At 37.7% G+C, this 27,984-nt stretch overlaps 1 protein-coding gene across 2 annotated transcripts; it reads right to left on the bottom strand.

Moving 5' to 3' along the window:
- Positions 238-27,758, bottom strand: LOC109225678 (UDP-glucose:glycoprotein glucosyltransferase). Of its 2 annotated transcripts, none has more exons than XM_019390431.1 (37): positions 27,408-27,758; positions 26,106-26,555; positions 25,833-25,983; positions 25,494-25,665; positions 24,739-24,812; positions 19,331-19,427; positions 19,132-19,244; positions 18,904-19,019; positions 17,282-17,339; positions 16,460-16,612; positions 16,270-16,368; positions 15,982-16,143; positions 14,054-14,122; positions 12,895-12,977; positions 12,576-12,738; positions 11,848-11,982; positions 11,648-11,753; positions 11,467-11,561; positions 11,230-11,342; positions 10,905-11,115; positions 10,297-10,365; positions 9,945-10,090; positions 8,998-9,099; positions 5,936-6,083; positions 5,036-5,092; positions 4,817-4,947; positions 4,643-4,731; positions 4,166-4,518; positions 3,574-3,669; positions 3,422-3,486; positions 2,882-2,984; positions 2,624-2,782; positions 2,368-2,508; positions 2,217-2,260; positions 2,017-2,131; positions 1,162-1,314; positions 238-1,050 (listed from the first exon to the last, which is right to left on the bottom strand). In XM_019390431.1, the coding sequence occupies exons 1-37, from the start codon at positions 27,566-27,568 to the stop codon at positions 874-876; spliced, it is 4,929 nt and encodes a 1,642-aa protein (XP_019245976.1). In that variant the 5' UTR covers positions 27,569-27,758; the 3' UTR covers positions 238-873. The 2 variants fall into 2 exon arrangements, with proteins under 2 accessions (XP_019245976.1, XP_019245983.1); XM_019390438.1 differs by having other exon boundaries at positions 3,422-3,480.

Here is a 27,984-nt window from a genome sequence, read left to right as displayed (position 1 = left end):
TTCCATATAACCAAATACCATATTTTCTTTAAAAATAATTTCCGTCATACCAAATACACCAATATTAGGAAGGTGGTAATAGATAACTTGGTTATTTGCTAGCTATTTCATTCGAACAACCTCCTCCCTTGCAGCATACAGTACCTGAGTGTAGTGAATTTTTTACATCTTTTGGAACACAGAAAAATGATGCCAATTGCACTCGGTATTGTATTGCATCCATAGAGCATTATCGTCTTCTTGTTATCAAGTTTATTGGTCGCCGGCCTTGGAGTACTTATATTCAACAATGATAATCAGAAAGATAGTTTCATAGATAATTACAACCCGATACACTCGCACTAGAGCACTTGTCTACAAAAGCCAAAATTAACGTTTGTTCAAATCCATTTTACTTATCGATTCCACGGACATTGTGGTTGGGGTTTTCGGGGTGGGTTGGGGAGGGCTCAGAGTTATTTAGCTGCTCATGCCTTTCAAGTTACTGCAATGTAGTTGACCTCAATATTATCTATCAAAATTGCAGAATGTTCTGGCTTTAAAAAACAAAAGTCGTATGTTTCCCTAACTGCCCTATGGTCCTGTGAGAAGAGAGAGAAAAAAATTGAGATATTACCATGTCCTTATGAAGTATCTTCTGTAACTATCCATATGAGATGTCAAGTACACCTCGATAATAGTTGGTATTCTTTTGGCACCTCATAATCCTTCTAAATCTTAACTCATTTTTTTCGGAATCACTGCCTCAATAGATGTTCCAAGAAACTCTGCTCTTAGTCTTCTACTTTGAAGCTAAGATGCACCACAACGTAACCAGATAACATCTATCTGATGTGAAGGTGTCAAAGAATCAGGAGAACTTGCCTTGCAAATTCACAGTTCGGACTTTGATTCCCAGTCTTCTAATGGAGTATCACTAATGGTTTGTTGTGTTTCAGTAGAAGGTGCTGCCTGTTCTAGGGGATCAAACTCTTCGCCCAAGATCTTTGCAGTAAAGCGTCTTGCTTCATAGTCGAGTTCTGGCCACTCTGCCACTATCCTCTTGGCGCCCTACAAGATAACAAGAAAAAGTGGAGCAAATCACACAAAGGACAAAGTGCAAGAAAAGACATGAGGTTGTCGATAATAAGAAGCCGTTGAGACATTCTAGGTGAGGCATACCTGGAGCTTGGGTTCCTTTGTCATGGGATTATTGCAGAGGTCTATTGTTTTTGCCTTGGGCTTTGTCGCATTACCACACCATGACTCGCACCAAAGCCATTCTTGTGGGAGTGAAAATATGGGTACAGTATGCTGAGCGTAGTTTGGAAGATCCTGATATACAACAAGGATAATTGTCAGTAATCACACAATAAATAAATAAAGAGCAATATAATTATCTTAAACATCAGCCTGGTCGGAATGTCTCGACCACATATTGAAATATAGAAGCAAAGAAATTTGCCAGGAAAGCCTAAAATTTTGCTGAAATGGGCAGATTCCTAACTTTACACTAACATAGTATGATTGGTGTAACTTTCCATTGATATTTTACTTATATCAGGTCTGCTTGGTTGTCCATCTAGCTTACAATATGTCCTGAATATCACCATTGTAATCAACATGTAAGAGCACGTATAAAAACAGAAGTGTGTGAATTCCTAATTTCAAGTCGTTCAACCAAAAAAAGAATCAGGAGGAGGAAAATAGGCATGTTGGGCCTCCACGGGTCTAACAGGATAATACTGTCAAACTATCTCCAGGGAACTATATAATGATTTCTATATCTTCTTAAGTTCTCCAATCTGAAATGAAGCACAAATTCAAAATAAAAAGATATCCGATTACATGAGTCATATATACTTTTATTGCATGCACTTGCAGAAAGCATTAGTAGAATGCAAAGAAACCTTGCAGCCTAAAGTCAAGACAATATTGGCTTGTTTCAAAAGTAAGGAACAAGAAAAAATGAGATAATTTATGATGAGCCAGTAGTGTAGAATGATACGATGATTGCACATAAAAGCTTTGACTCACCTGATCCAGATTGGAAAGACTGTTTGGATCCTTGCTCAGGGTCTCATAAAACACTCGTAAATTATCTCCAGCAGCAGTCTCCCGGAATTTGAGCAAATCAACAACATATAAAGCACTGCAGGTTGCATTCATCATGGAAAGCTTGTTTAATTTTTCAAAAAAATACAAGTAATATTTATGCCAGTTTCATTCAATGGTACCTAATATGATATGGTCTTCCTCGTAAATGTTCCTTCCAGAAGCCCTATTAAATAAATACAAAGAACATTAGCGAATAGTTGAGTCAGTAAATGCACAAAAAAGTGAAACCAGCAAGTAAAGTGATGAAATATTAGAACAAAATGCCAATACTTGTTTCCAAAAACGATATCCATCCATCTCTCTGTTGTTGTCACAGAAAGGTGTGTATGCAAGGGGCCGTCCCTTCAAATCCATGTCATAAAGTTCTCCCATGTCAGTTCTGATAATTTGGTCTGCATCTACAAAAATAACCTGCAACAGAACTTCAATTGACTATAACGAGACAACTAAGAAAAACCATGATCTAGTAGCATAATCTATTGAATTCTTTTTTTTAAAAGAAGAGAGAGAATAAAAAGTTTAATACCTTCTCCAACGCCAGGGGGAAGATGACATCAAGAAATAGAATTTTGTATGCCCAAATGATTCTCTGTTTCTCCTTTTGTTTGTGCAGCCATGTAGGCCATTTGTATGTAATTAATTCATAGTCAAAACCATATTCCCGAGCCATATGCGGAATTACATCCTAAAAGAACAAAATATCTCATAAGTACAACATCTGAAATTTATACATTAAAACAACCTGCTAGAAAGAATTAAAGGTGAAAATCACAAGTTAGAGAACCTTGAACTGAGGAGAGAGATAATTTTTTATAAACCAGAACTTCACTGGCCGTTGAGTATTCTTCAGAACACTTAGTATCATAATTTTTAGGAAGCGTTCATATCTGCAGAGTACATCTTAAGGCTGTTAGGCAAGGAAAAATATGCTACAAAAGAAGCATAGAAGTAGGGCGAGCATATTCAAGTCTGACCTAAACCTTCATCTTTTTAACAACTAAAAGATAAGTGTGACCAGAACTATATAACTACCCAAATATATTATTAGAAGAATAGACATGTAAGATCCTTGTAAAAGAATAGACATATAAGATGACATTAGAAGTAAAAAAATATGAGGATTCATTAACAATGGCAATAAGATTTTGTTTCTTTCTTCGGTTCTTTTTCTTCTTAGAAAAAAAAAACATAAGAATTAGAAGAGACAAAAGGAAGGGGATGGGCCAGGGAGTGAACATCATACTACACAAAAGGAAATTGGGGCCACATAAGGGCCATATAAATACAGGGAAGAAAAAAGATGAATCCAAAACAGAAAACTCACAAGTGTCCGGAAGCAACAGAGAATATGTTAATCGTCTTCCCATGACGACCACTGGTTACCTGCTTCTTGACAAGGAATAGAAAACTGCTTAGCCATCATGGTTCTCTTCCTTTAGATTACTTATATTTGATGAGGGAAACTTGAGGAATTACCACTGGAGTGCTTTTACTCTTCTTTGACTGGTCACCACCACCGATAAATCCAGAAGCCCATTTAAGAATATTAGAATTCCAACTGTCCTGGTTTCCCTGCATACAAGAAAATTAGTATTCCAGCGGCATATTGTTTCAGAGTTACAGATCAATGTTATCAAAGGCGAAAAGCGCAAAAAAGCTCTAAGGTATGTTGGGGCTTTAAGCGCAAAGCGCAAATAAAGCGTGGGCTTTAATGAAGAAATGCGCAAAAGGAGAAAAACTATAAATATGTATGTGTAGTCCAAGACAAATATCTATAAGCATGAATACCAAATATATGGACAAAGAAATTGAAGAAAATTTATGATAAAGCGAAATATCAATTGTTTAGTGTCGCCTCTTCAGGATAACGCTCATTGGCAAGGAAAAGTATGCCTTAGAGCCTTGATGACAACATTGAAGCGCCTACTAAGCAAAGACGAAGCGCTCAACATGTTTTGAGCCTCGCTTCAGGGCTTAAGCGCGCCTTTGATAACATTGTTACAGATACATAATAAATTTTTCTGTCAAGGGAAATGTTTTACAATATAAAAGAAAGGGAACTTATCACCTTTTTCTTCTCTTGTGAATAGCTATTGTCGTCAGCAGAAACCAAGAGTTTCTCATGTTCCTTGCCCTTTTTTTTCATCACCTCCATGTGAACAAGTTTACCACGCAAATCATCTATAGTGATCCGTTTTGACAAAGTTGTCTCTTGACCACCATCACCATCTTCCTTCAAAGCATAAAGCTCTGAGCTTCTCCCTGGAGCAAGCTGCAGGTACCAAACTCCAGGAAACGCTTTCATTTGCCAATAACCCAAATTGGCCATGACAAGTGTGTCAACCAAGTGCGGTGTACTCTTAGTGCCAAGGATCAGCTGAAGGCCTCGAGGAGGCTCATGATCCTTCTCGGAGCAGTGACCTGGTCAAATGGTTTAGAAACTAGAGAAATTAACTCACTCGCAGCGGAACCATGACATTATTCTTCTCTAGTCAATATTTCAGGTTACTAAAGCGATCACATCAAATGGAGGAGAATCAAGTACCTGTTAGGACAAGTGCTTCTAGTTCATACACTGCTTGCAGTGTCCTAGTCTCTCCTAGGTTTTCAAGCAATATATTATCTAGGTCATGGCTGCACGTTTATGCAAATATTAGACATGACTAGGTGGCCTGCCATATGTATGGTAATTAGCTCCACAATTCTTTTAAATACTTACATGGCAACAACAGGCTCAACAAGCCAAGGCTCGGGAACATCAAGATTCATAGTCAGCGTCTTAGAAGGTGGCATATTAGCGAAAAATGCTTTGGGACCATAAATGGTGTAATCTGTACTACTAAAGTCATCCTGCAAAATTAGCAAAATGAGATGGAGAGCATGATATGTCTAAAGGGCTTAATTTATCAACAACAAAAAAAAGGAATGACTGGCATACCAATGTTGGTATAACATATCTGTAGTAGTTCTTCAACGGGAGATCAACCAGTGAGCTCTGCAAGTAAAAAGATAATGCTAATTTCTTAAGCCTGAGGTTTACTGACAAAGCCTTTACTTTGAGGTGTTTCATATGATTAATAAAGAGGCAATATACCATAGGACATGCACACATTGAGGATGTTCCATATTATTAATACAGAGGCAATATACCTTAGGACATGCAGATATTTGGGAGACAGAAAATGCAAATCGTATGTTAAAAGCTAAAGTAGAAATTTGTACAATCTGTTTAGCCTGCTAAATGAACAAGAGCAAGATAGTCAGTATTAACATCTCATATTTGGAGCATCCTAATAACAAAAGGGACATGAAAATTTTTGAAACACTATCTTCTAAGTTCAGCCATTTCTGACACTTCAAAATTTAACTGCTTAAGCTTCAGCTGTTTCAAATTAGGTTTCATCTCCAATCACTAGCAAGGGGAATGTATCTGACTTTCTTTCCTTTCAACCTCTGCTCGATATAATTACACGGCAAAAGCTTACAATTAATAAATTGCTGAAATGGTTCCTAAATTGTTTGTCGATTTTGAATCCTATCATTCGTTCTATCTTGTGCCAATCACATGATTATAAAACCTCGCACTGATGTTGGCTAATTTTCCTTCTTCACCGAGGCCATGCATCTTTCATGTGACGAAGCCCAAGGACAAGCCTGTCTTGAAACCCTAAAAGCCCCATTAGGCCTGCCCACGACTCTCACTAAGTGATATCTGCAAATCACCTTTACCACTGCAGAACACAATACAGAGGCAGTTCCACAGCCAGTCCCCAATTATGGAAAAAAAGTAGTGATCATTTTCATGGTTGTCATATACTACTTACAGAGATCAACTCACCATTGGGTTAAGTACAAGCCTCATGCTTGGCCGAATGGACTTTGACAAAAGCCGAAGAAGAGAAGACAACTTTTGACCAGATGAGCTCAAGGGATCGATGACAGCATCAATATGAATGCTGGAACTTTCATTTTCTAAAACAACAGCACTGCCACAAACACATTAATTGCTTTCAGTACAATGGAAATTCCAAAATCAAGAAAAGTCAAATCAGCGAAAATCTAGTTCACAGCATAAAGTTGATGGCTGATTTACATGCAGAGCATTGTTGTTTGATAAAGCATCTTCTACTTATAGATGTATGTTTACAACATGACTGAACTTCGAGCACATTGCACATCAAGAAAGTTTTATGTAGACTCTAGCTTCATATCTTATAAACCCTTAAGCAAGAACCGTATGCAAGACAAAACAATGAGAGTCCAGTCATCTCCTTCTCAAACCCCAAAAAACGAGAGAAAACTAAAGAAACTGGTGTTACATGACAGTTGGTGCAGCATCTTTGGTTAGTGAGACAATAGAATAGCCTAAGGCGTACCTACTTGAGCAGTGCTAGGTATTTCTTCACAGAAGTTTATCAACATATCCAGAGATATGGAGTACATCCTTTTTTTTTAAAATCAAGCAGAAGACTATCTTTCTGCTTAGAGTTTCTGTTTCTTCCAGCCCCTACTTTAAATCTTTAACCAACCTTGTCGCTTCCTATGATTTCAAATTTCGAGAAACATATAACGTAAACCACCACAATGAAAGGCTGCTATCGAATTCATATGTCCTTGTAATCTTATGTTTTAAAAGGCAAAGCTGGGACTCATCTCACGGCTAAAAGCTCTAGAGTGACCATGAACAGCAAAAGTCTCAAATGGCTTTCTGGCTTTGGTTGTTTGCCCTATGTGCCCTGGAACATTTTATTTCTTACACTTTCTTTAAGCATTTGGAAATAACTTTCAGAAAATGTTTTCTTTGTGTATCTAATGTTGGCTGTCAAATTTATGAGGCTCTCAGTGTCTTGACCAACAATATCACCTACGTGTAGTTAAAATAGAGGTCAAAGTGTTAGCGAAAATGCAGTAATTTATTTAAAGTTATAATGTAAACCAGTAGATGATCATAGCCATGGAGAGTGCAACTTGAGTCCAATATACTCTCCTAAATTTAAGGTCAAAAATATACCGACCATATTGCTTTAATTTCAACGTGAATTGCCTGCAAAGTTTCTGCTTTTTAGTAGTACAATCTTGTCTCAATTTTCTAAAGTTGAATAAGGCCAAATGACTTAATATCTTTCTTTTCACGCCGTCAAAGGTGCCGAATAGTGTTCTCTTTTTTCTTTGTTTCTTTTTCCTCTCCTTTTTTTTTTTTTTTTTTGGAGGGAGGGGTCTGTGTAGAGAGGTTTGGAAGTTAAAACTGATTAACTTGGATTACTCAAATCTCATGCGAATGGATTCAATTAGTTCCATTCAATGTGAAGAAAATGAAATGTTAGTGCTGTTTTGAATATTTTGTTTTCCTTTCATCCTTATTTTTAAAATGGGATAGACTATCTTGTAAGTTCACAACTTTGCCAAATATATTATCTGCTTGTCCACGTTGAAGAAATATATTTTTCGGCTCATTCAATTCAGCATATTTTATGGGATTCTGTCCAAAAAAAATTTTGGTTTTAACCACAACCAAATATATGATATCCACGAGTTGAACCTCTAATATACTGGCTGTGTTATTATCTCTTTTTGGTCTGCGTGTATTTAACCTTTAGCTGCCCAGAATTTTTATGCCCATATGTTATTATGTTTTAAATAGTTTATTTTAATTTTTAAGTTTCTATTTTTGAATTATATACGATGTTTAATGCATTTTGTTTAATTTTTCATATCATTTTGTTTTAGAATAGCAATGTAAAAAGAGAAAACGTGAGAAAGAAAACTCATATTGAATTTAGAGTCAAGTACATACAATAAGACTCCTTATATAAGAGATTTGAGTTGCATGTAATAGAGGATCTTTCTCAATTCTCGATATTACTAATTATTATGATACTATTCTAAAAAATTCTTAATAACTTTTTCTGACTTTCTACACTCCCTCCCAAACTCAAGGTGGGAGAACACATCTTGGTTTGCTTATCCTAAAAATAAGAAATACTAAGCAGACACCTGGTCAATATTGAGTTGAATTTTTCTTTAAAAAAATAAGAATACTTAATACTTAAATTGAAAAAATATTTGTGGAAATCAGCGGAATAGTACACATCAGCCGGAATAGTGCACAATTTTTTGAAAGGAAGTGGTGCCATAAATGTGTAGGTTCTCTATTTTTAGTACATTTGTTTGTATACGGGATGTCCCTTATTAAAAATATTATTTACGTTATCAAAAAAGTGCTATCATAATTCTGCCCTCGAAAAGGACTGATAATTGCAGAGCGAGAAAAAGTAATCTTTGCAGCACATAGAAAAGGAATTACTGAATCACTTGAATGAGCTAGAATAACGCCCACAAAAAAAAAAAAAAAAGACAAACCCTCGCTTCGCATTGCTTCTCGCTTTAAGCAACAAAGCCAATGACTTTTAATAACCTTGATTTGGAATTCTTTATTATTATGACATCATAACTACAAATATTTTAAAAAAACATTCGTAATGATTCTCTTGACAACCAAGAATCTTTCAACAACTAAACAAAAAACTCATGGGGCTTAAGGCCATGCCTATCCTATGACAAGTAAACTGACCTAGTGGCCTTGTTCTTTTAGAACAGTAGTCCAATATAGGGATTAAAGAGCTTAGCACTAACTCTTTTTATCTGACCTGTAGTCTCTTCAAGGATACCTTTTTGCTTTCTTCTATGTATTTATCCATACACGCTTTTGGTGTATTCTGTTTCCTTTATATACATATCCTTATTAACATATATTATAAGTAATAAGTGAGAGCCTAATCTATGACAGCATTGTCAAACACATAAACAATCCCTTATAAATAACTCTTTAAGTGAAAAAGATTGATCCAAATCATCAATCAAATGTGCGTTCACAAAATTATGAATTTTGAAATGTGTTACCTGTATTTTGCAGACAGAAGTTCAAAGCGAGCACCTTCAGAACTCCGATCCCTCATAGAAATTGAAGATGAGACGGACATGACAATGTCACTGATGAATTTACTACAATGTGAAAAATCACAACATTTTTTAGCACAGTGAAGAAAAATAGTTTGGAAAACCTGAAATTGAAGAAATAACTAAAGCACCCCATTAGCTTAAATTGTTGAAAGATAGTAACTAGGTTCATAACAGAAGCAGAAAATATAATAAAGACCAGAAAATATTCCAAGAAACCAAAGGTTTGGATTACTTCTTATGCTGGTAGTTGGCCAAGCACTTCATCAAAACTTAAAAGCAAATTAAGCGGAAGTACCACAATGGTTCATGAAAATTCTCACCCAGTGGAATAATACCAATCTAACAGTCGATGAGAAGAAATCTTTAGATGGAAAAACCAATTGTGCTAATATGACCCAAAGGACAAAGTCATTAAGAAGGGTAATGGAGAATAGATACATGAGTAGGTCTCTACAGAAACAGTAATATCCTGTCATGTATAAATCGACAAAGATGGCCCAGTTTCTAGAAAGCAGCAACAGGAATATGTGGTAGCATTAAAAGACAGCAATGCTGGGATAACAGACTGCGCATTAACTCAATAACAGTGGTTGATTGCGATGCCATCATCTGACTTCAGGGAACCTGCTTTTGAAGCATATATTTGCAGAAGTTGAAGATAATATTCATATCTGTTAGCTCCATAGAATAGGATCATACATAGTGTAGATATGTAACAAAAGCAGCTTATTTATGAAGGGAAGAGCAGCTTGTTTCATGGAAGGAAAAAGGGGTATCAAGCTCGAAAAATCACTTTTCATGCTTTCTTTAAAAGCAGTAAGCAGGTGTTCACAATCAGCATTTGAGAAGCGAGAAGAGAGCACATTGAAGAGCAAAAGAGCACAAACCTTGTTAGCATATCAGGGTCGATCTCCTCCCACTTTACTTCTTCTATGACTTCGACTACATGCTTTATTCTTTGCTTAAATTCCAGAGACTCCAAAAGTAGCAAATCATGGCTCAAGAATGTTGTGTCGTCAACCAGGCCAATCACCTATCAAATAGGTCAAAGAACATTATGTAACCAAAGAATAATATAATGCTCATCAAAAACGGATTAAACAATGTCTCTTCAAAGCACCCCAGTACTCAGAAAAACATGAGGGTGAGATCTCAAAATCAAAATAGTATTGGAGGACAATATTTTCAATAAGAAATCAGCATTTCAAATTAAATGCAATTGACAGAAGTCAAACTTACTCTCCCATTTGTAATAACTGCATTGGCACCATATTCCAGGCCAACTTGTCCAAACAAAAACGTTCCCACCTGCAAACGTATTGAAAATAAAAGATAAGTGGAGAACCTACTCGCCAAGCATGCATCTCATCAATACCTAGCCCCATAGCACCTTACCGGAAAAAAGAGTTCATATTGGCAAAATTGGAGTCTCTCTGAACACCTTGACCATAGAGTTCACCAATTCAGTAGGGAATTTTGTTCATTCATCTGAGAAACTGGGTTCTAATGATAAATGTTCGTTTCACTGGTAAACTTAAGCATTCTGATTGATAGAAGGGTTTAGCTATTGACACAGCTAAGCCATGAAGTGGGTCAAAGCAGAACTCTGCTATGTTGTCTACAAAATTACTATCAAATGTTTCCAAGAATTTCACTAAGCATAGCTAAGATACTATCAGAAATAGAAGATATAAATTGACATCCTAAGCATTTGCAACTTCTATCGCATGGAATTTGCTCCCATATATTGGCCAGTCCCACATATTGGACACCTGATTAAAATTTAAAATTCAAGGCCATGAATGCATTGTTGAACAGACTAGCTAAAGGCAGGAACAGTCAGGTACCTTGTTCAAGTGCATCCTCAACTTCTCGTCAGAAAGTCCAGAAAGAGCAGACTTGAGTGCTTTTGAGGACAATCCATTTGAATTAGCCAGTTCAAAGACCTTATCCAAAAATGCCTCGCTGCTTTCAGTACCCGCAGAAGATGCATGAATATAATCATGTTCGTAAAACGAGCAAATTTGGTCCAGGAACTCCAGAACGCCTTTCTTGTGACTGCAAGTCATCATTATAAAGCAAGATGAGGAAAGAGAAGAAGTGCAGTTTAATGAAGCAATTTAGAAAAGAAACAGTGCCTAAAGAAATCATCTCAAAAGAATCAGTAGAGACCTGTATGATGAGGCTGTGATTTGAAAAACTTTCATGAAAAGAGAACTCGGGGAATGAGGATCTAGAACGGAGTTAAACAGCACTCCCAAGCGTCCAGTTGTTGTGCCTGCCATCTGCAGAAGAAACCAAGCACTTAAGTCCCATAACAGAAAAGTATATATAAGCGATAAATGATGACGAATGAATACTAATGCCACAAAATCTTTATTAAAAATAAGAGAAGAGAAGGAGAACTACCAGATAATGTATTCCTTCACGAAGCAATCTCATCCCTTTCTTTGAAGCCATATTGACAGCAAGAAGATGAGTCACTGGCTTCAAATCATCTATTGCTGGAAGAAATTATGGAAACACAAATCACAAACATACTCAAACATGTTCCATAAAAAATAATAGTGTTAGGCCGAGTATAGCTTACTTTCTGTAGAATGCAAGTAGCTGACATCATTAAGAAATGAGTCCTCTGCTAGAATTATAGCAGAAAGCGATATGAATCTTGGTTTGACTTTCCCTTCAGCTATAATCTAAGTCAACAAAGGGACAGCAATGAAATCAATTATTTCAAGCACTAAACATTAAAGTCAATACAACATATTTAGAGAAGATAAAGAACTGTACCTGTGGGTTATAGCGCTGCACGCCACTCTCTGATTGGAACTTTTCCAGGATGTCTGTGTGAGAGTTTATGTGCCCAAAATAAACTTGTTCCTGTATTCTAGGAAGCTCGTCGTTCATTGCATTCATAAGAGCATCCTGCCAGTAGCAGTTCCAGGCATATTATATCATGCTATAGGATGTTTTCCCCCTCCAAAAAATAAATTTCAATGACAGATAACAAACGCCATAGGAATGAATATTTCTACCTGATATAGTTAAGATAGCTTTAAAGTTCAGTAACAAGAAAAATTAGTTACAAAATCACATGAGCTGCCAATTACGTATATCAGGTCTCCAAAGAAAAAACTCTCATTCCCTAAACCTTTTTCCAAAAGCAAATTCCATATTATAGGAAACGTATCTTTCTTAGAGCAACCAAAGCACATGGAAAAGAGGCCGGTTCATGAGACAATGACATTACTCAGAAAATCTGAATATAGGACTATTTAACAACCCAACATAATCAAGTTCCTAGAATTATGTCATACTTGTGCAGGATATTTTTCCTTCCCCCTTCTCAATCAACCAAAATTCAGGAAAGAGTAAAAGCACCAAATATTGAGACCAGTTACGTACTTGGCAAATTGGTTGCACAACTACTAGTAGAGATGCAAACTTAAAGTTAAAATCTCAGATTCCATGCTTTTCTTTGCAATATTTTGACTCTGTGATCATAAATAGGGTAATACCTCAGTAGGGTCATGGACAAGCCCATTGAATAAGAGGCAACAACGCCTCTTAGCCAACCCTAGCTTAAATACAAACAGAGAGCTTTCCTCGGAGAGTTCTTTGAAAGTATGTTCTTTCTCCAGTTTCAGTAAAGTATCTTGAGGTGGAGTTTTGGCCTGAGGTCTACAAAAAGACACTAGCTGTAAATGTTTTGGAACACAAATCAAGAAAGAGACAATCCATCAGCTCCAACAAAGAAGAATGAAAAGCCCTTGTAATGCATGTAGCTCTCATGAACAAGCAGAAACATATAACTGGATGTTTGAAAAATGAACTTACAGCAGTGTTTCCACAAATGCCGCTTCAACATGGTGTACTTCAAGAGGATCGTCAGCAGCTGACTCGATTCGCAATTTGTTTATCTACATTTCTAGGTAAAAATTATTAACTGTGTATATTTGTAATAAACCACAACACTACCACAGTGACAGGCAAAAATATTAACTGTGTATATTTGTAATGACCCACCACCATTCTTCAGAAGAACAAAGCATCAACAGGAAATATAAAAATAGCTAGCCACCATTACTCCTCGAATTTACACCCCATCAGAGATACTCTAGATGTAATTGTTTTCAAATTTACACTAGCAAAGGCAGTTTAGTAGGAGAGCAATGTTGTGGGGAAAGCTCCATGTACGAGAAGTATAACAAAAAGTAGAGAACACGTACAAAATATGGGTCTCTACAAAAGACAACCAATCATCTACACGTAAACGAATGGTGAAAAGAGAAAAAGATTAATATGACTGACTAGAGTAAAACACCTATGAGGTGTGAGAAGCAATGGAATGGAACTGATTAGGTTCACAGCTCAACATGACCCAAAGCTATGGCAGGTCATGTTAAAGTAAAATTTAATCACTTTGATAAGTATATATACTTTTTTCCTTCAAAAACGAGGGCACCAGCAACGGATTTCACAGAACACTAAATATTAGATCTGGAAACACAGAGATCAGGAACATGCAGAATTACATGGCAGATTAGAAATAGTACTCCCTCAGTCTATTTTATGTGGCACTACCGTTATTAGTCCTTCCCAAAAAGAATGGCAGATTTCTATACTTGATAGCAATTTAACTTTAAACTTCCCATTTCACCCTTAATAGTATGCTTTTATAATCACATAAATCTCATGGCTTGTTTAAGATTAGAAGTTCTAAAAGTTTCTTAACTCTGTGTCCATTCAAATTATGCCTCGTGAATATTGAAACAGAGGGAGTACTTGGAAATTCTAGCTAATACAATATGGCTCCTCTCAGAGGGCAAACAATTTTTCTTTTTTGGGCTTTTTAAACAGACTCCTTTATGCATCAAGTTTTTAACCTTCAGACACAGCTATCCACATACTAACATGGTAATCACACATTTGGCATCCCTGCAAGCTAACATTCTTTTACAGGCATTGTAAACAACTGAAAGTGTTAAAATCATACATTGCTCAAGAACTGGAAAGCTGTTGCAATTCCTTGGTTTTCCTTGATGTAGATGAAAAGACGAATAATCTGCAAAGAAACATTACAGTTATTTACAGTTTTCAACAGTTCACATTTATCACGAAACAGTTCACATGCATCACGAACAAAAATTGGAACTTCCCTGGAAATAAAATGTTAAACTTAATGGAACCAAAATAGGGTCAGTTACAAGAGCTCTTTTAATAAATTATGTTACGTTCTAAAAGAAAGTAACAATATCGTCAAAGGCTAACGTTACGGAGTGGTTGCCTCTAAGCAACACACCATGCATGAATACTCAAGAATAACAGATTGTGGATATGAAACAGCAAAAATCTTGATTCATTATCTATATCAAAGTAGACAGAGATGTTTAAATAAAAGCTGGAACAAGCAGAAGTAAGATAATTTGCATTTACAGCTATTACGTCACATCAATGGCTCAAGGAAAAGCAACATGGATAATCAATTTGAGTTTTCAACAAAGAAGAATTTGCCATCTCAGAAACAGGGTCAAATCCTCATAGGTAAGTACATCTGAATACATGGTTATGGACCCGAATCATTTCGTATCGAACATTTCCTATTCCAACTGAAATCCTCAAATATGTGAATGAGTGGTAATTTCCTATTCCAACTGAAATCCTCAAATATGTGAATGAGTGAAAAGTGTTTCTCCTGCTTGTAATAAGAAGTCTCAACATCTTGATGCATGCATTGCTATTTACCTACCAAAAAGGAAAAACTAGATGTATGCATGTAATTTAATCTAAGCTATTAGAGTAAGATCCAAATAGGGTCGAATTAAATATACATCTATAAGTGGCTAGCCGGTTGTGATTTTAATTGCATGATACCAATAACATAGCATGTCATAGAATATACTAAGTTCATATGACATCTCTTTATTCTTCGCATTTCTTTATTCTTAGATTGCTATTACTACCCACTGTTTGTGCTATCTTTCGCTTCGATTTTCGTAATATCTTGTTGTTGTTACTGCTTGTTGCGACTACTTCTTTTCGTTTTTTTCTTAAGCCGAGGGTCTATCAGAAACAACCTCTCTGCCCTCCCAGGAGTAGGGGTAAGGTCTGCGTACACTACCCTCCCCATACCCCACTAGTGAGAATTCACCGGGTTTATTGTAGTTGTTGTTGCATATGACAAGCGCCTTATAGAAGTATGTTGCAGGAAAAAAATTGCAAAAACCGGCATACCAACTATACAACAACAACAACAAATTCCCACCAGGTGGGGTCTGGGGAGGTAGTCTGTACGCAGACCTTACCCCTACCTAACAGGTAGAGAGGTTGTTTCCAATAGACCCTCGGCTCAGGAAGGGTAATAAGAAGAAGAGGAAAGCAAGAAAGGGAGAAAGAGGGAAGAGAAAAGAAAAAGGGAGAGATAAAATAAGTACTACCAGATAATAGCAACATAGCAACAGAGAATACAATACCTGAGGCGAACAAAACCACATAACGTAATAAAAATCTAAGAATATGAAGGGACATGCGTGCTACTAAGACTATCGGTGAGCAACTAAAAACAACCCACACTAACTATGATACGTAAAAAAAAAAGGGGTGATGGAAAAGGCATAGAAATCATGTTTGTTTTACATGGCTATATACACTAATAAGTAATTGATCAAAATAAACACTCTCCTAGTACTTCTGCGCTATAGGTAGGGCAAAATTAGACATAGAAATCTAGTAATTGTAACCTGACTCCCATGTTAATCTGAAACCATTTTCTTTCCACTCTACCATACGTCATGCAAAAGAAACTAGTAATTACTTGTAAACATTGAGTTACCCGGCTTATACCAAGAGCAAAAAAATGAGTTTAAGTACAAATCATCTTATTCAATCATTTACTATTTATTAGGAAAAGATTCGAGTAGTTACCAAACTGGAGAGGTCTTCCTGACTTGGACTATCTTTCTCCCTATAAGAAAGGGGAAGTTCACCACCACTCTCGATCTCCTCAATTAACTTTGCAGAGTACAATATCACACCAAATCTCATTGGAATATGATTCTCAAACAATGAAACAATTGTGTCAATTGTCTGCAAATTTTAGAAAAACTATTAACCCACAAATCGCCTTTGATTGGGTGAAAATAGCACAAAACCAATTCAAACACAAATGAGCACAAAAACATTTTGTTTCAGTTACAAGATGATAGAGCTTGCCTCCAGCCCACAAATGGAAGCGGGGTCCAAAACATAAACTGCATGGAAGAGGTTCTTCCGGATGTAACGCAATTGTCCGGGGAAGACTGGCATCAAGATCTAAAACAGAAAGATGCAAACAGTTAAAAAATGAAAAGCTAATGAAGATGATCCCGAAAAGCACAGCCCAAAGATCAGAGGAACACGGTACCTCATTCAAATTGCTCCGCCAACGTTTATACATCACATCCACCTCCAAGTTATTGAGATAATGAACATGATCTGAGCGAAAATCGACACGGAAATTACTGGACTCAGAAGGGGGCAGTGCTGAAAGGAGCTTCCTCACGGTGCTAACGGGAATCTGAAATTCTCAAGCAACAGGTTACTGCATCAGCATATTGCTTAACAGAATGCTCATGAAAAAAATTAACATCCAAGACGTTTGGGATAAAAATAAAAATGGTAGACATAATATCGATATGGATGAATGCACAGACAAAAGACAAGTGATCAATTTTGAGGTATGAAGAAACTTCATCTCACATGTTCAGTCTCATGTTAAATGATATATTTCCTTAGACTTGCAATCATAGTATATTTTATGCACAATTGATGAAAAAGTTCCAATCATCTTCTAAGTCCTGAACTTACTCTCCATGAGTAGAAGCTGAGGCAACAGTCATAATCGCCATCTTAGCAGCTAGCTTTGTAATAATAATAATGAGCTAAATCATAGTTATGGTTCAAGCACTATAGACTTCATTTTTTAATGATGGAAAATACAGTATATTGTATGCTGTATAAATACATGAAGCATTTTAGTCCCTGCAGCAAGATGTTTCTGCACCATATCCTTGGATAACACCCCAGTAAATTAGGTAATTGTTCACCGGAAGCATTAGAAGAAAATCTCAGATAAGTAAAAAAGATGTTAAAACCCAGGGAAGTTGTATCAGTCTATCAGACATGCTCACATACTAGCCCAAAGAGAGTTAGTCAGCTTTCTTGAGAAGGTTCTAGAGCTTCGCACCTTCATTTTAGAGTATTGATCAGCTAATGATAACTCCTTATGGACCATATCAACCAGCCTGGAAAAAATAGTTCAGAATTAAAACAGTAAATAGGACGATCTCCACTTCTCCCAGTGAAACGATAAGACACATCCTAAAAGTAAAATCAGGTGAAACCAACATATTGAACCACCGACAAGCAATACGCTTTATTGAAGTTATCAGTCTTATGAATGGTATAACCAAACACTCGGAGACCTTCATCGAAGCACATATACTAGTAACAAAGGATGGCCATTATTAAGAGTTGACGGATATTTCACAATGCTGCATTGAAGGCATGCAAAGTGTAGGGATGGTCTGCGCAACACAGTAGAAAGACACGAATTGTCTTAAAACAGTTTACAGAGTGAGTTATATTGTCAGGCAATCTGATATGCCATTATCACTTCTTTCCAGCTAGTTTGAATCAAACTACGGCTGTATATTGACATTGTAGAGCACAAAATTCCACTACTGTTGAATTCAAGTACGAGAACCACAGCACACCAAGAAATAAGAATACATTAGCCTTGAAGAAAACAGAAACAACAAATTCAGTAAGCCTGAGGGAGAAGAAAAAATAAAAATGATGAATAAGGAAAAAAATTGCCATCATTTCCGGTGTCAGTTTATTTTGCCTCTCAGTAGGGTCAAATTATTAAAAACAACTGTGGTTATGCATCTAGGGAAGTTGAAGCTTGTGCGAATTCAGAGTTATAGGATTAAAAAGGGGGAATACAACAACGGTAAAGGGGTGGCTGATCCATCTCGTATTACTCAATATTGCAATTTCCAGTCCCTATCTCTAAATGTTCTCAATCCCGAAAAGAATGCAATATTTTGATATAGTATCGCTGAACTGCCAGGCAACATTATGTTGCACTTGCTTGCGTTTTGTTCAAGAACTCCCACATCTTCGTTATTTTTGCAAATCAGGTATGATAAGAACAGTTAGAGCATAAGTCCTCCAATCACATACGATTCTGGTGAAATGTGGATATAAGTTTACAGGAGATGGAAACAGTGCAATATGGCAATGCTACCCATGCAATCCTTCATCTAGCTAACCAAAGTTGTATTAAATAGTGATGTCCAAAGTACCCAAGGCAAGGATTATATATGATAACCATTCTACACAAAAACACTATCAAATTGCTAGCTGCAGTGTTTTAGATTCTAATCAGAATGGATTGCTATATTGACTTCCTAAGCACAACGCAGGTCTATCTGAAATTGCCCCTACAGGAATCATTTTTTCTATAGCTTATTTTCCTGACTATAATGAGGGATTAACATAACAAACAAAGTCAAAAGACACAAAACCATTGGAAGGATGAGACAATATATGTTGCTCGCTTCCTAAGGGCAATGTTGACAGTTTTAGTCAGTATTCACTTCCTTGTTTCAATAGAATCATCTCTCTGACTCTAAGAAATTCTAAACAAGATTCATTTCTATTTTTCTTCACCACATATCTTGACAGTTTAACAATAGCACATATTAACAGATATTATAATAAATGAATTACACAGATGGAAAATAAATGGTGGGAGGCGGAGGAATTAGAGGAGGATAGCCTAGCAGCAAGTGGAAGTATTACAGATAAAGGTCAATATCTTCAATATTGACTAAGGCACCATTCAAGGCCATTAACGACTTTCCAGGTGGGATCATTCGCTGATTTTCAACAATTTCCTCTTTGATAGATTCATTGAGCTGCATAAAATTAAATACATATCAAAGAATCAGATTCATAATAAATGTCACGTTATTTGGAAAAAAGTTTTACAGGTGGAACACCAAATATTGTAACTGCAAAATATTTTACCTTCATCCGAGATAAAGAAGAGACAACACTAGGGAAGTTTTGATTAATATCTTGCATTAACTGCAAAGGATCAGCAGCATGAACTATCCTCTGCGCAGTTTGATGCCCTAAATCTGTTTATAAATATTTAGATAATTAAAAAGAAGCTCTCATTCTAACAATGATAAGTACTGGCTCATAACAGTAAAGTTATCATCACCTTTTAATTCCCAGACATCAAGTGTATCAGATACTGCCGACGATAGAAGATAATCCCTGAAAGCCATGATTTCAGATGTCAACTCCGGTTTACGCTCCTACAGATATGGGAAGACGGAATCAGTTCTTCAATCTACAGCCTTGGCAAGGTGGATTGCATGCAACTGTCAGTAAAGTTTGTCGACATCGTTATCTTCACCATCCTTGGCAATATCCTTTTTCTCTTTTGTGAGAATGCACGGGAGAAAATATATTATTGATGTATTGACATATGTTACAATGAGCCCTATATATATACACACACATAACATGTCCTACTCCTAATATATATTGGATTAGTGTTATTTATTTACTCCTATTTACATGACTATTCTAACACTCCCCCTCAAGTTGGTGCATATAAATCATATGTACCGAGCTTGTTACATATGTAGTTAATACGAGGACCAGTGAGGTACTTGGTGAAAATATCTGCAAGCTGATCATTCGACTTCACAAACTTTGTAGCAATATCTCCCGAGAGTATCTTTTCTCTAACAAAGTGACAGTCAATCTCAATGTGTTTAGTTCTCTCATGGAACACTGGATTTGACGCAATATGAAGAGCAGCTTGATTATCACACACAAGTCCTATCTGACTAATCTCACCAAATTTCAACTCCTTGAGCAACTGTTTGATCCAAATTAGCTCACATGTCGCCATAGCCATCGCTCGATATTCTGCTTCTGCACTAGACCGAGCAACCACATTCTGTTTCTTGCTCTTCCAGGACACCAAATTTCCTCCTACCAAGACACAATATCCAGACGTAGAACGTCTATCAGAAGGTGATCCTGCCCAATCAGCATCTGAGTATCCAACGATCTGCTCATGGCCTCGACCCTCAAACAATAAACCTTTGCCTGGAGCTGATTTTATAAACCGAAGAATGCGAACAGCTGCATCCCAATGACTATCACACGGAGAATCCATAAACTGACTCACAACACTCACAGAAAAGGAAATGTCAGGTCTTGTCACTGTAAGGTAATTTAATTTACCAACCAACCGTCTATATCTTACAGGATCGCTAAGAGGCTCCCCCTGTCCTGGCATAAGTTTAGAATTCGGATCCATCGGAGTGTCAACCGGTCTACAACCTGTCATTCCCGTCTCTTCAAGAATATCTAAGGCATACTTTCGTTGTGAGATCACAACACCTGAGCTAGACTGAGCGACCTCAATACCCAGAAAATACTTTAGTTTGCCCAGATCCTTAGTCTGAAAGTGTTGCAAGAGATGTTGCTTCAATTTAGTAATACCATCCTGGTCATTGCCGGTAATAACAATGTCGCCAACATAGACCACCAGATAAATACAGAGACTCGAGGCAGAATGCCGATAGAATACAGAGTGATCAGTTTCACTCTGAATCATGCCAAATTCTCGAATAACTGTGCTGAACTTACCAAACCAGGCTCGAGGAGACTGCTTTAGACCATAAAGTGACCGACGCAAGCGACATACAAGGCCACGAGACTCCCCCTGAGCAACAAACCCAGGTGGTTGCTCCATATAAACTTCATCCTCAAGGTCACCGTGTAAAAAAACATTCTTAATGTCCAGCTGATAGAGGGGCCAATGGCGAACAGCAGCCATGGATAGAAAAAGGCGGACTGATGCTATCTTAGCCACAGGAGAGAAGCTATCACTGTAATCGAGCCCAAATATCTGAGTATATCCTTTGGCAACAAGACGAGCCTTAAGACGATCAACCTTACCATCCGGACCAACCTTGACTGCATACACCCAACGACAACCAACAGTAGATTTACCTGAAGGAAGAGGGACGAGCTCCCAAGTACCACTCGTATGTAAAGCAGACATCTCGTCAATCATAGCCTGTCGCCATCCTGGATGAGACAATGCTTCACCTGTAGACTTAGGGATGGAAACAGAGGACAAAGAAGATAGAAAAGCATAATAGGGTGATGACAAACGATGATAACTCAAACCGACATAATGGGAATTAGGATTAAGGGTGGCCCGTATACCTTTCCGAAGTGCAATCGGTTGATTAAGAGGAGACAAGTCCGCAGTATTAGCAAGGTCAGGTGCAGGACGAGAATCAGCTGGACCCGATGCTGGGCGCGGACGACGATGATATGTCAAAAGTGGTGTTCCTGTGGCAGGGAGTCTAGGAGGAGCCACACTAGACTCCTCAACGGCTGGAATGGATAAGACTTCTATAGCGGAAGGTGAAGGAGGAGCTATAGGAGACTCGGGTAAGACTTCTGTGGCGGAAGGTGAAGGAGGAGCTATAGTAGACTCCTTAAAAGGTCGGTATAGGTAAGACCTCAGATATATCAAGGGGGTCAGAAAGGTCAGAAGAGGTAAAGAAAGGTTTAGACTCAAAAAATGTGACGTCAGAGGACATAAAGTACCTACGAAGATCAAGTGAGTAACAACGATATCCCTTCTGAACACGAGAATAACCAAGGAAGACACACTTGAGAGCACGAGGAGCTAACTTATCTTTCCCAGGGGCTAGGTTATGAACGAAACAAGTGCTCCCAAAAACACGAGGGGGAACAGAGTATACGGGTGATTGGGGAAACAATACTGCATACGGTATCTGATTCTGAATGGGAGAGGAAGGCATCCGATTAACTAAATAACAAGTTGTGAGAACTGCATCGCCCCAAAAACGCAGCGGAACATGAGATTCAATGAGAAGTGTGCGAGCAGTCTCAATGATGTGCCTATTCTTTCTCTCTGCAACCCCATTTTGCTGAGGGGTATAAGGACAAGAGGTCTGATGAATAATTCCTTGAGAAGTCATAAACTGCTGAAATTGAGAGGATAAATATTCTAAGGCATTATCACTGCGAAAAGTGCGAATAGAAACACCAAATTGATTTTTAATTTCAGCACAAAAATTCTGGAATATAGAAAACAACTCAGAACGATCTTTCATTAAGAAAATCCAAGTACATCTTGAACGATCATCAATAAAACTAACAAAATAACGAAATCTCAAGGTTGGACTGACTCTACTAGGACCCCATATATCAGAGTGAACTAAAGAAAAAACAGACTCTGCATGACTCTCAATACTACGAGGATAGGAGGCTCGGGTATGTTTCCCGAGCTGACATGACTCACACTCTAATGTGGATAAACTAGACAAACCAGGCACCATCTTCTGAAGCTTGGATAAGCTTGGATGTCCTAAACGTCTATGAATTAGGTCCGGAGGATCTGTAACTAGACATGCCTTGGAGGATTTTAGGGAGTTAAGGTAGTAAAGCCCTTCTGATTCAAGTCCTGTTCCAATCGTCTGCCCTGTACTGCGGTCCTGCATAATAAAAATATATACCACAATGGAGGGCACGAGTCAAACGACTAACAGATGCAAGATTAAAAGGACAGCCAGGGACATAGAGAACGGAATCTAGAGTGACAGAGGGTAGGGGATTCGCTTGTCCAACTCCTTTTGCTTTGGTTTGAGACCCATTGGCTAAAGTAACAGTGGGAAGAGACTGTGAATACGCAAATATTTGACAAAAGTGATTTATTACCAGAGATATGATCAGAAGCGGCTGAGTCCACAACCCATTGTCCAGGAGGACTAGACTGCGAAACACAAGCAAAAGAATTACCAGCAACAGAAGTATTAGTCTGAGCAACAGAAGCTACTTGTGGAGATGTCTGCTTACTTGCTCGATACTGAAGGAACTCATTATACTCCCCTTCAGATAAAGAAAATCCCTGGTTACCTGTAGTCTCAGTCTGAGCAACATAAGCATTTTTGGTTGGGCGGCCATGTAAAGAATGGCATACATCACGAGTGTGTCCAAGTTTATGACAATAGAGCACTTGGGTCTAGATCTTCCAAAACGACCTCCTCCTCGTCTATTCTCCATAGTATGAGATGCCCGATTGTCCACTGATTGGGATACGAGGACAGAGGAGTCAAGTGTCTGTGATGAGCTCACTGGGTGACTAGGTGCTGCAGCAAGGCGAAGTAATCGAGAGAATAATTCATCAACTGTGGGGACGGTTGGACTAGCCAAAATCTGGTCACGTACTGAATCAAGGTCATTAGGGAGTCCAGCGAGTGTAAGAACTAGAAACATCTTCTGTCGTTGCTCTTGTTGTTTTTCAATACTAGCAGAAACTGGCATCAACGTCTCAAATTCTTCCATGACTGCCTGAACTTGTCCCAAGTAAGTAGACATATCTAATTCCTGTTTCTTCAAGCTTGTCATTCGCGATATTACATCATAGAAACGAGATATGTCATTAGTGTATAGATTACGAGCCTTTTCCCAAACTAAATAACATGTCTGGAATGGACGGAACAATGGCATCAACTTGGAATCAATAGATCGCCACAGGATACTACATAACTGAGCATCGACCTTCTCCCACTGTGTTTTGGCCTTTTCATCACCTTCGCTAGCCTTTTTTGTTAAATGATCTTGAACTCCTTGACCTTTACACCACAACTCGACAGATGAAGCCCAATCTAAGTAGTTTGAACCTCCCATTAAAGGTTCTGAGGTAATCATAACACCGGAACTGCCAGAACCCGGGTTTCTAGACCCGAAAGCATCGACTCCCAAAGACATAGTTGGATTATCACCAAATAACAAAAAGAATCAACTGAAAATTCTCTGAAACAGATGAAGAAAACACTGTGTTTGCCGGAAAAGTACTGTAGCTGCCGGAAAAATCAATGTAGTCGCCGGAAAAACTCAAAGTGGTCGGAATTGAAAAATAAAATTATTGGTAGGCTCGGAATTTGAGGGCGATCCAACTGCCCTGAAGGAACTTCGTCAAAAAATGGCCGGAAAGTGGTGCACGCGCCGGCGCGTGGGCTCACGCGCGTGAGCTTCTGGTGGCGTGTGGAGGCGCGTGGGGTACTGTTTGCCGGAGATTTTTTGTGGGGTTTGGTCGCCGGACAGTGGCGACTCTTGTGGTAGTGTTGGATTTTGCACAACACTGACAGAGACAAAGCAGACGCAAACAGGCTTGAAAAAGTCGCCGGAAAAAAGGGTTCCGATGACTGATTTCTCTTCCCGGAATCGCTGGAATTTATGCACAGCGATAAATCTCTCACAATTGCTCTGATACCATGTGAGAATGCACGGGAGAAAATATATTATTGATGTATTGACATATGTTACAATGAGCCCTATATATACACACACACATAACATGTCCTACTCCTAATATATATTGGATTAGGGTTATTTATTTACTCCTATTTACATGACTATTCTAACATCTTTCTTTCTTTTTCTTTTTCTTTTTCTTTTTCTTTTTCTTTTTCTTTTTTTTTTTTGGTTTTGTTTTTTGGCTGAACAGTACGTCCAAAATTCATCAACATGTACATGGGACTATAAAGAGTTGATAATACAAACCAGAATCCTAGAGAATATAAATCCTCTGACTTCTTGGCTAAGGTCTTCAGTGTGAGGATCTTCAAGAGTGACCCCTGCAACAATGATAAAATGAGATACTTTTTGCTAAAGAAAAGATAATGAACCAAGGACTTGGGACATAAAAATACTTGAGATATGGTGCAAATAAAGCAGTAATTTTAAATGTTAGATCAATACCACTATTAAGTAAAATCCGGATTTCTTCAAGAAGTAAAGTGTGGATCTTATTAAACCTAAAGTTTTGCTCAACTGATAAGAGTATGCTTGAACTCCTAAAATTCAGCTTTTCAAAAAACATTTTAACAGGATTTGGAAAACAAATACACAAACAACTTTTTAACAAAAGTATAGACACTATCAGCAGGAAAAAAAAGTATACAGAAATTGAGTCTCCAAAATTCATACAAGTTTAGCCTTAATATCACAAAAATAAAGGACGTTTCTTTATGTTGAAGTTCTATTGAGAAAATTATGAGATCTGAAGATGCAATCACTATTATCATTGATCCAAGCAATTTCAGCTTAACCATGGAAAATGGTAATGGAAAAGCGAAAAAGATCCTGAAACAAGATAGTGTCAAGCTTCTCATCTAAGAAAAGTCAATGTTATCCCATATCAAGCAGTAAAAGATCCTATGCCGACAAAATTACTGAGACACTGTCAGAAATTATCGCATCAATACCACTGTTTGCATCAAGTAGCACAATGCAGATGAGTGCATAACAGGACTTACCTTTTTTCACAGTGCTGTCATCCATGGCCTTGTATTCCATGTTTTTCAGTGCTAGTTCCACACCATAACCACCCAAATTCAAGGAGTCTCTGGTACCAAGAGCTCCACAGGGGCCACTTTTTGATTCACACCCAGAAGGTAACACAGGCCGAACCACATAATAGATTTTCCCCTGTGCTAGTTATTGGATAGTCAATAATAGAATAATTCTGAAACTATTTTTGGTTCTGGTAATAGGAAAGACAGTACAAAAATTAGAGATAGGGGCTATTCCCACTGTTTAGTCAAGAAGCAAGATAAACAGAAAGTAAAGAGGAACATAGAGTCATGGTAGCTGACCTCTCTGGCAGCATTCGCCAAGGTACGATGAAATTGTTCGAAGCAATAGGTCCCCAGAGCACCATATAAAATAGCTACTGGACTTCCTACATTTGAATCTGGATGGACATGATCAAACTCAAAAAGCTCGGGGTGAAATGTGTCGAGAGATCTGCATACAAAATTATATACACGTCAGTTATTAAAGATAAGCAGACCTCAAACATTTTTGGGCATAAATCAACGATATCTACTTATGTTCCATAGAGAGAAAAGAAAGCCAGACAGACTTACACTTCTTTGGCGTTCTGCAGCCACACTAGCAACTCAGCAACATCAAAAAATAGTCTTCCACCAGTGTCTATCCAACAACAGTTTCCTTCAGGACTTCTTGGATTCTCACCAACAAGCAGAGGGTTAACCTTTTTGTTCTTTGCATTATCATTTTGCTGAAATACTCCTCCTTCAGGAGAGCTTGAGCTGTTATCGTCGGCAAGTGGAAAAGAAGAAAGAGATTCTTCTGCCAATTGACGATACAGCACTATTCTAGGAGATGCTGATCGAAGAGTGAGAGAAAATTCAAAAATTGATGCCAAAGATTCACTTAATTGAGACCTCCCATATTTTACAATTCTCTTTAAGCAATCTTTGGCAGTACGGCAATCAGAATTTTCATCTGCAGATTGAAGCCAGAACTCAGTAAAATCCCAGTAGAGGTCCTTAGATTCCTTTGATAGCAATTCCCTGTCCATCATGAGCAGAACATCACAAAATATAAAAGGATAAGGCACGGTTTGCTCCTACTACAAGGAAACCTGTTAGAAGACTGTTTTGAGGACGTTTTGGCACTAGAAAGAATCTTTAGTGTGGTTTATATCTTCGTTATATCATTCCAATTTTATTAGATGTCCCCAAAGGGATAACCTTAATGTGTAAATAAATTTCCTTCATGTGACTGAAAGGCTTGAGCATACATGATATAGGTAACCATGATATTTGCATCTCTTAATTTTGCCGTCAAATTCCTCCTTTATTTATTACTACCTGATCTTCTAGACATGCTTCTCTACGATATGTTAATTGTTGCAAGTATCCTTATTTAAACTTACCTACAACAACTGTTTAGCTTTCCTTCTGCGATTTTATCACCCAAATTTGTTTACTACTTTTCCTTAAACACGTGACATTCTAACATTAGATTTGGCATTACTTTCATGGAACCATGTTCTTAAACACTATAATGACTCAGGTTTCCCAATGGCAGAACAATGTAATAAATACTAAATATATCAAACATCTCTCATTACACACACTCGTGTGGCCTACCACTCCATAAGAAAAACGAGTATTACATGACTCTACTTTTCCACACACCAAACTGAACGACAAGGAGTACCCATAAAAGCATTGAAGTAAACAGAACTCTGTCTTCTACTGAAAGTTAGGAATCCTAAACTCTAGCAAGAAATATTGTATCGCCGTAGTTTGTGATGATTAAACTAAGTCTAAATTTATCAAGTCTAAAAAAGAATTAGAATGATATACATGCAAAGATGCTATGTAAAAATCACTTAATAATGGTGAAGAAAAACATACCCAGCTTCCAAGAGTACGGGGGTACCAGACCACTTAGCCCTGAGAGCAACCTGAACGTTCTTGGGTTTACTATTTACAGCAGAAACTGAATGCCCAGAAAGGCAAATGCAGAAAGCTACTGCGATCACAACCCAAAACCCAAATCTGAAACGGGTCTCCATTCTTGATATCTTGATGAATATCAATCAGGCTTTTTCGGATTTTTTTAGAAGAATTAAGCCATTCAATAAAATCCAACAATCAAGATTGAAACATTAGTTGGACTGCAGATCAAGACTTTTGCGCCAAGTACAGTGTGAGAGAAGTATGTTAGGGCTCAGTGAAGTCCTCCTACGTTGCTCAAATCTGTACCTGCGATTGGAAGGGGCAGCTTTATAATGCATGGACTTTCCGGGTCTTGACCGAATGAAACAAGGGTAGTTTAGTCAATGCACAATATTTCCACGTTCATTTTATGATATGGCAGTTGTTCATTGGTGAGGCGCTAAGTAAATTACTTTCCCCGAGTCGGGTAATAACCGGTTTTGACCCCGATTCGTGTCTTTCAAATTTGGATCATAAAATTTCTACAATTTTT

Source organism: Nicotiana attenuata, chromosome 1 (assembly GCF_001879085.1).
Source record: "Nicotiana attenuata strain UT chromosome 1, NIATTr2, whole genome shotgun sequence".
NCBI classification, from domain to species: Eukaryota; Viridiplantae; Streptophyta; class Magnoliopsida; order Solanales; family Solanaceae; genus Nicotiana; species Nicotiana attenuata.
Note: the sequence above shows the minus strand (reverse complement) of the source record. Positions and strands in the feature narration are given on the sequence as shown.

Excerpts from the sequence above, each read along its gene's own strand:
- LOC109225678 (XM_019390431.1), bottom strand. The coding sequence starts at position 27,568 with ATGGAGACCCGTTTCAGATTTGGGTTTTGGGTTGTGATCGCAGTAGCT. Across the intron at positions 16,613-17,281 it reads ATCAATACTCTAAAATGAAG|ATTCCCGTTAGCACCGTGAG; the intron begins GTGCGAAGCTCT and ends TGAGAATTTCAG. Across the intron at positions 4,948-5,035 it reads GATATGTTATACCAACATTG|GATGACTTTAGTAGTACAGA; the intron begins GTATGCCAGTCA and ends CTAATTTTGCAG.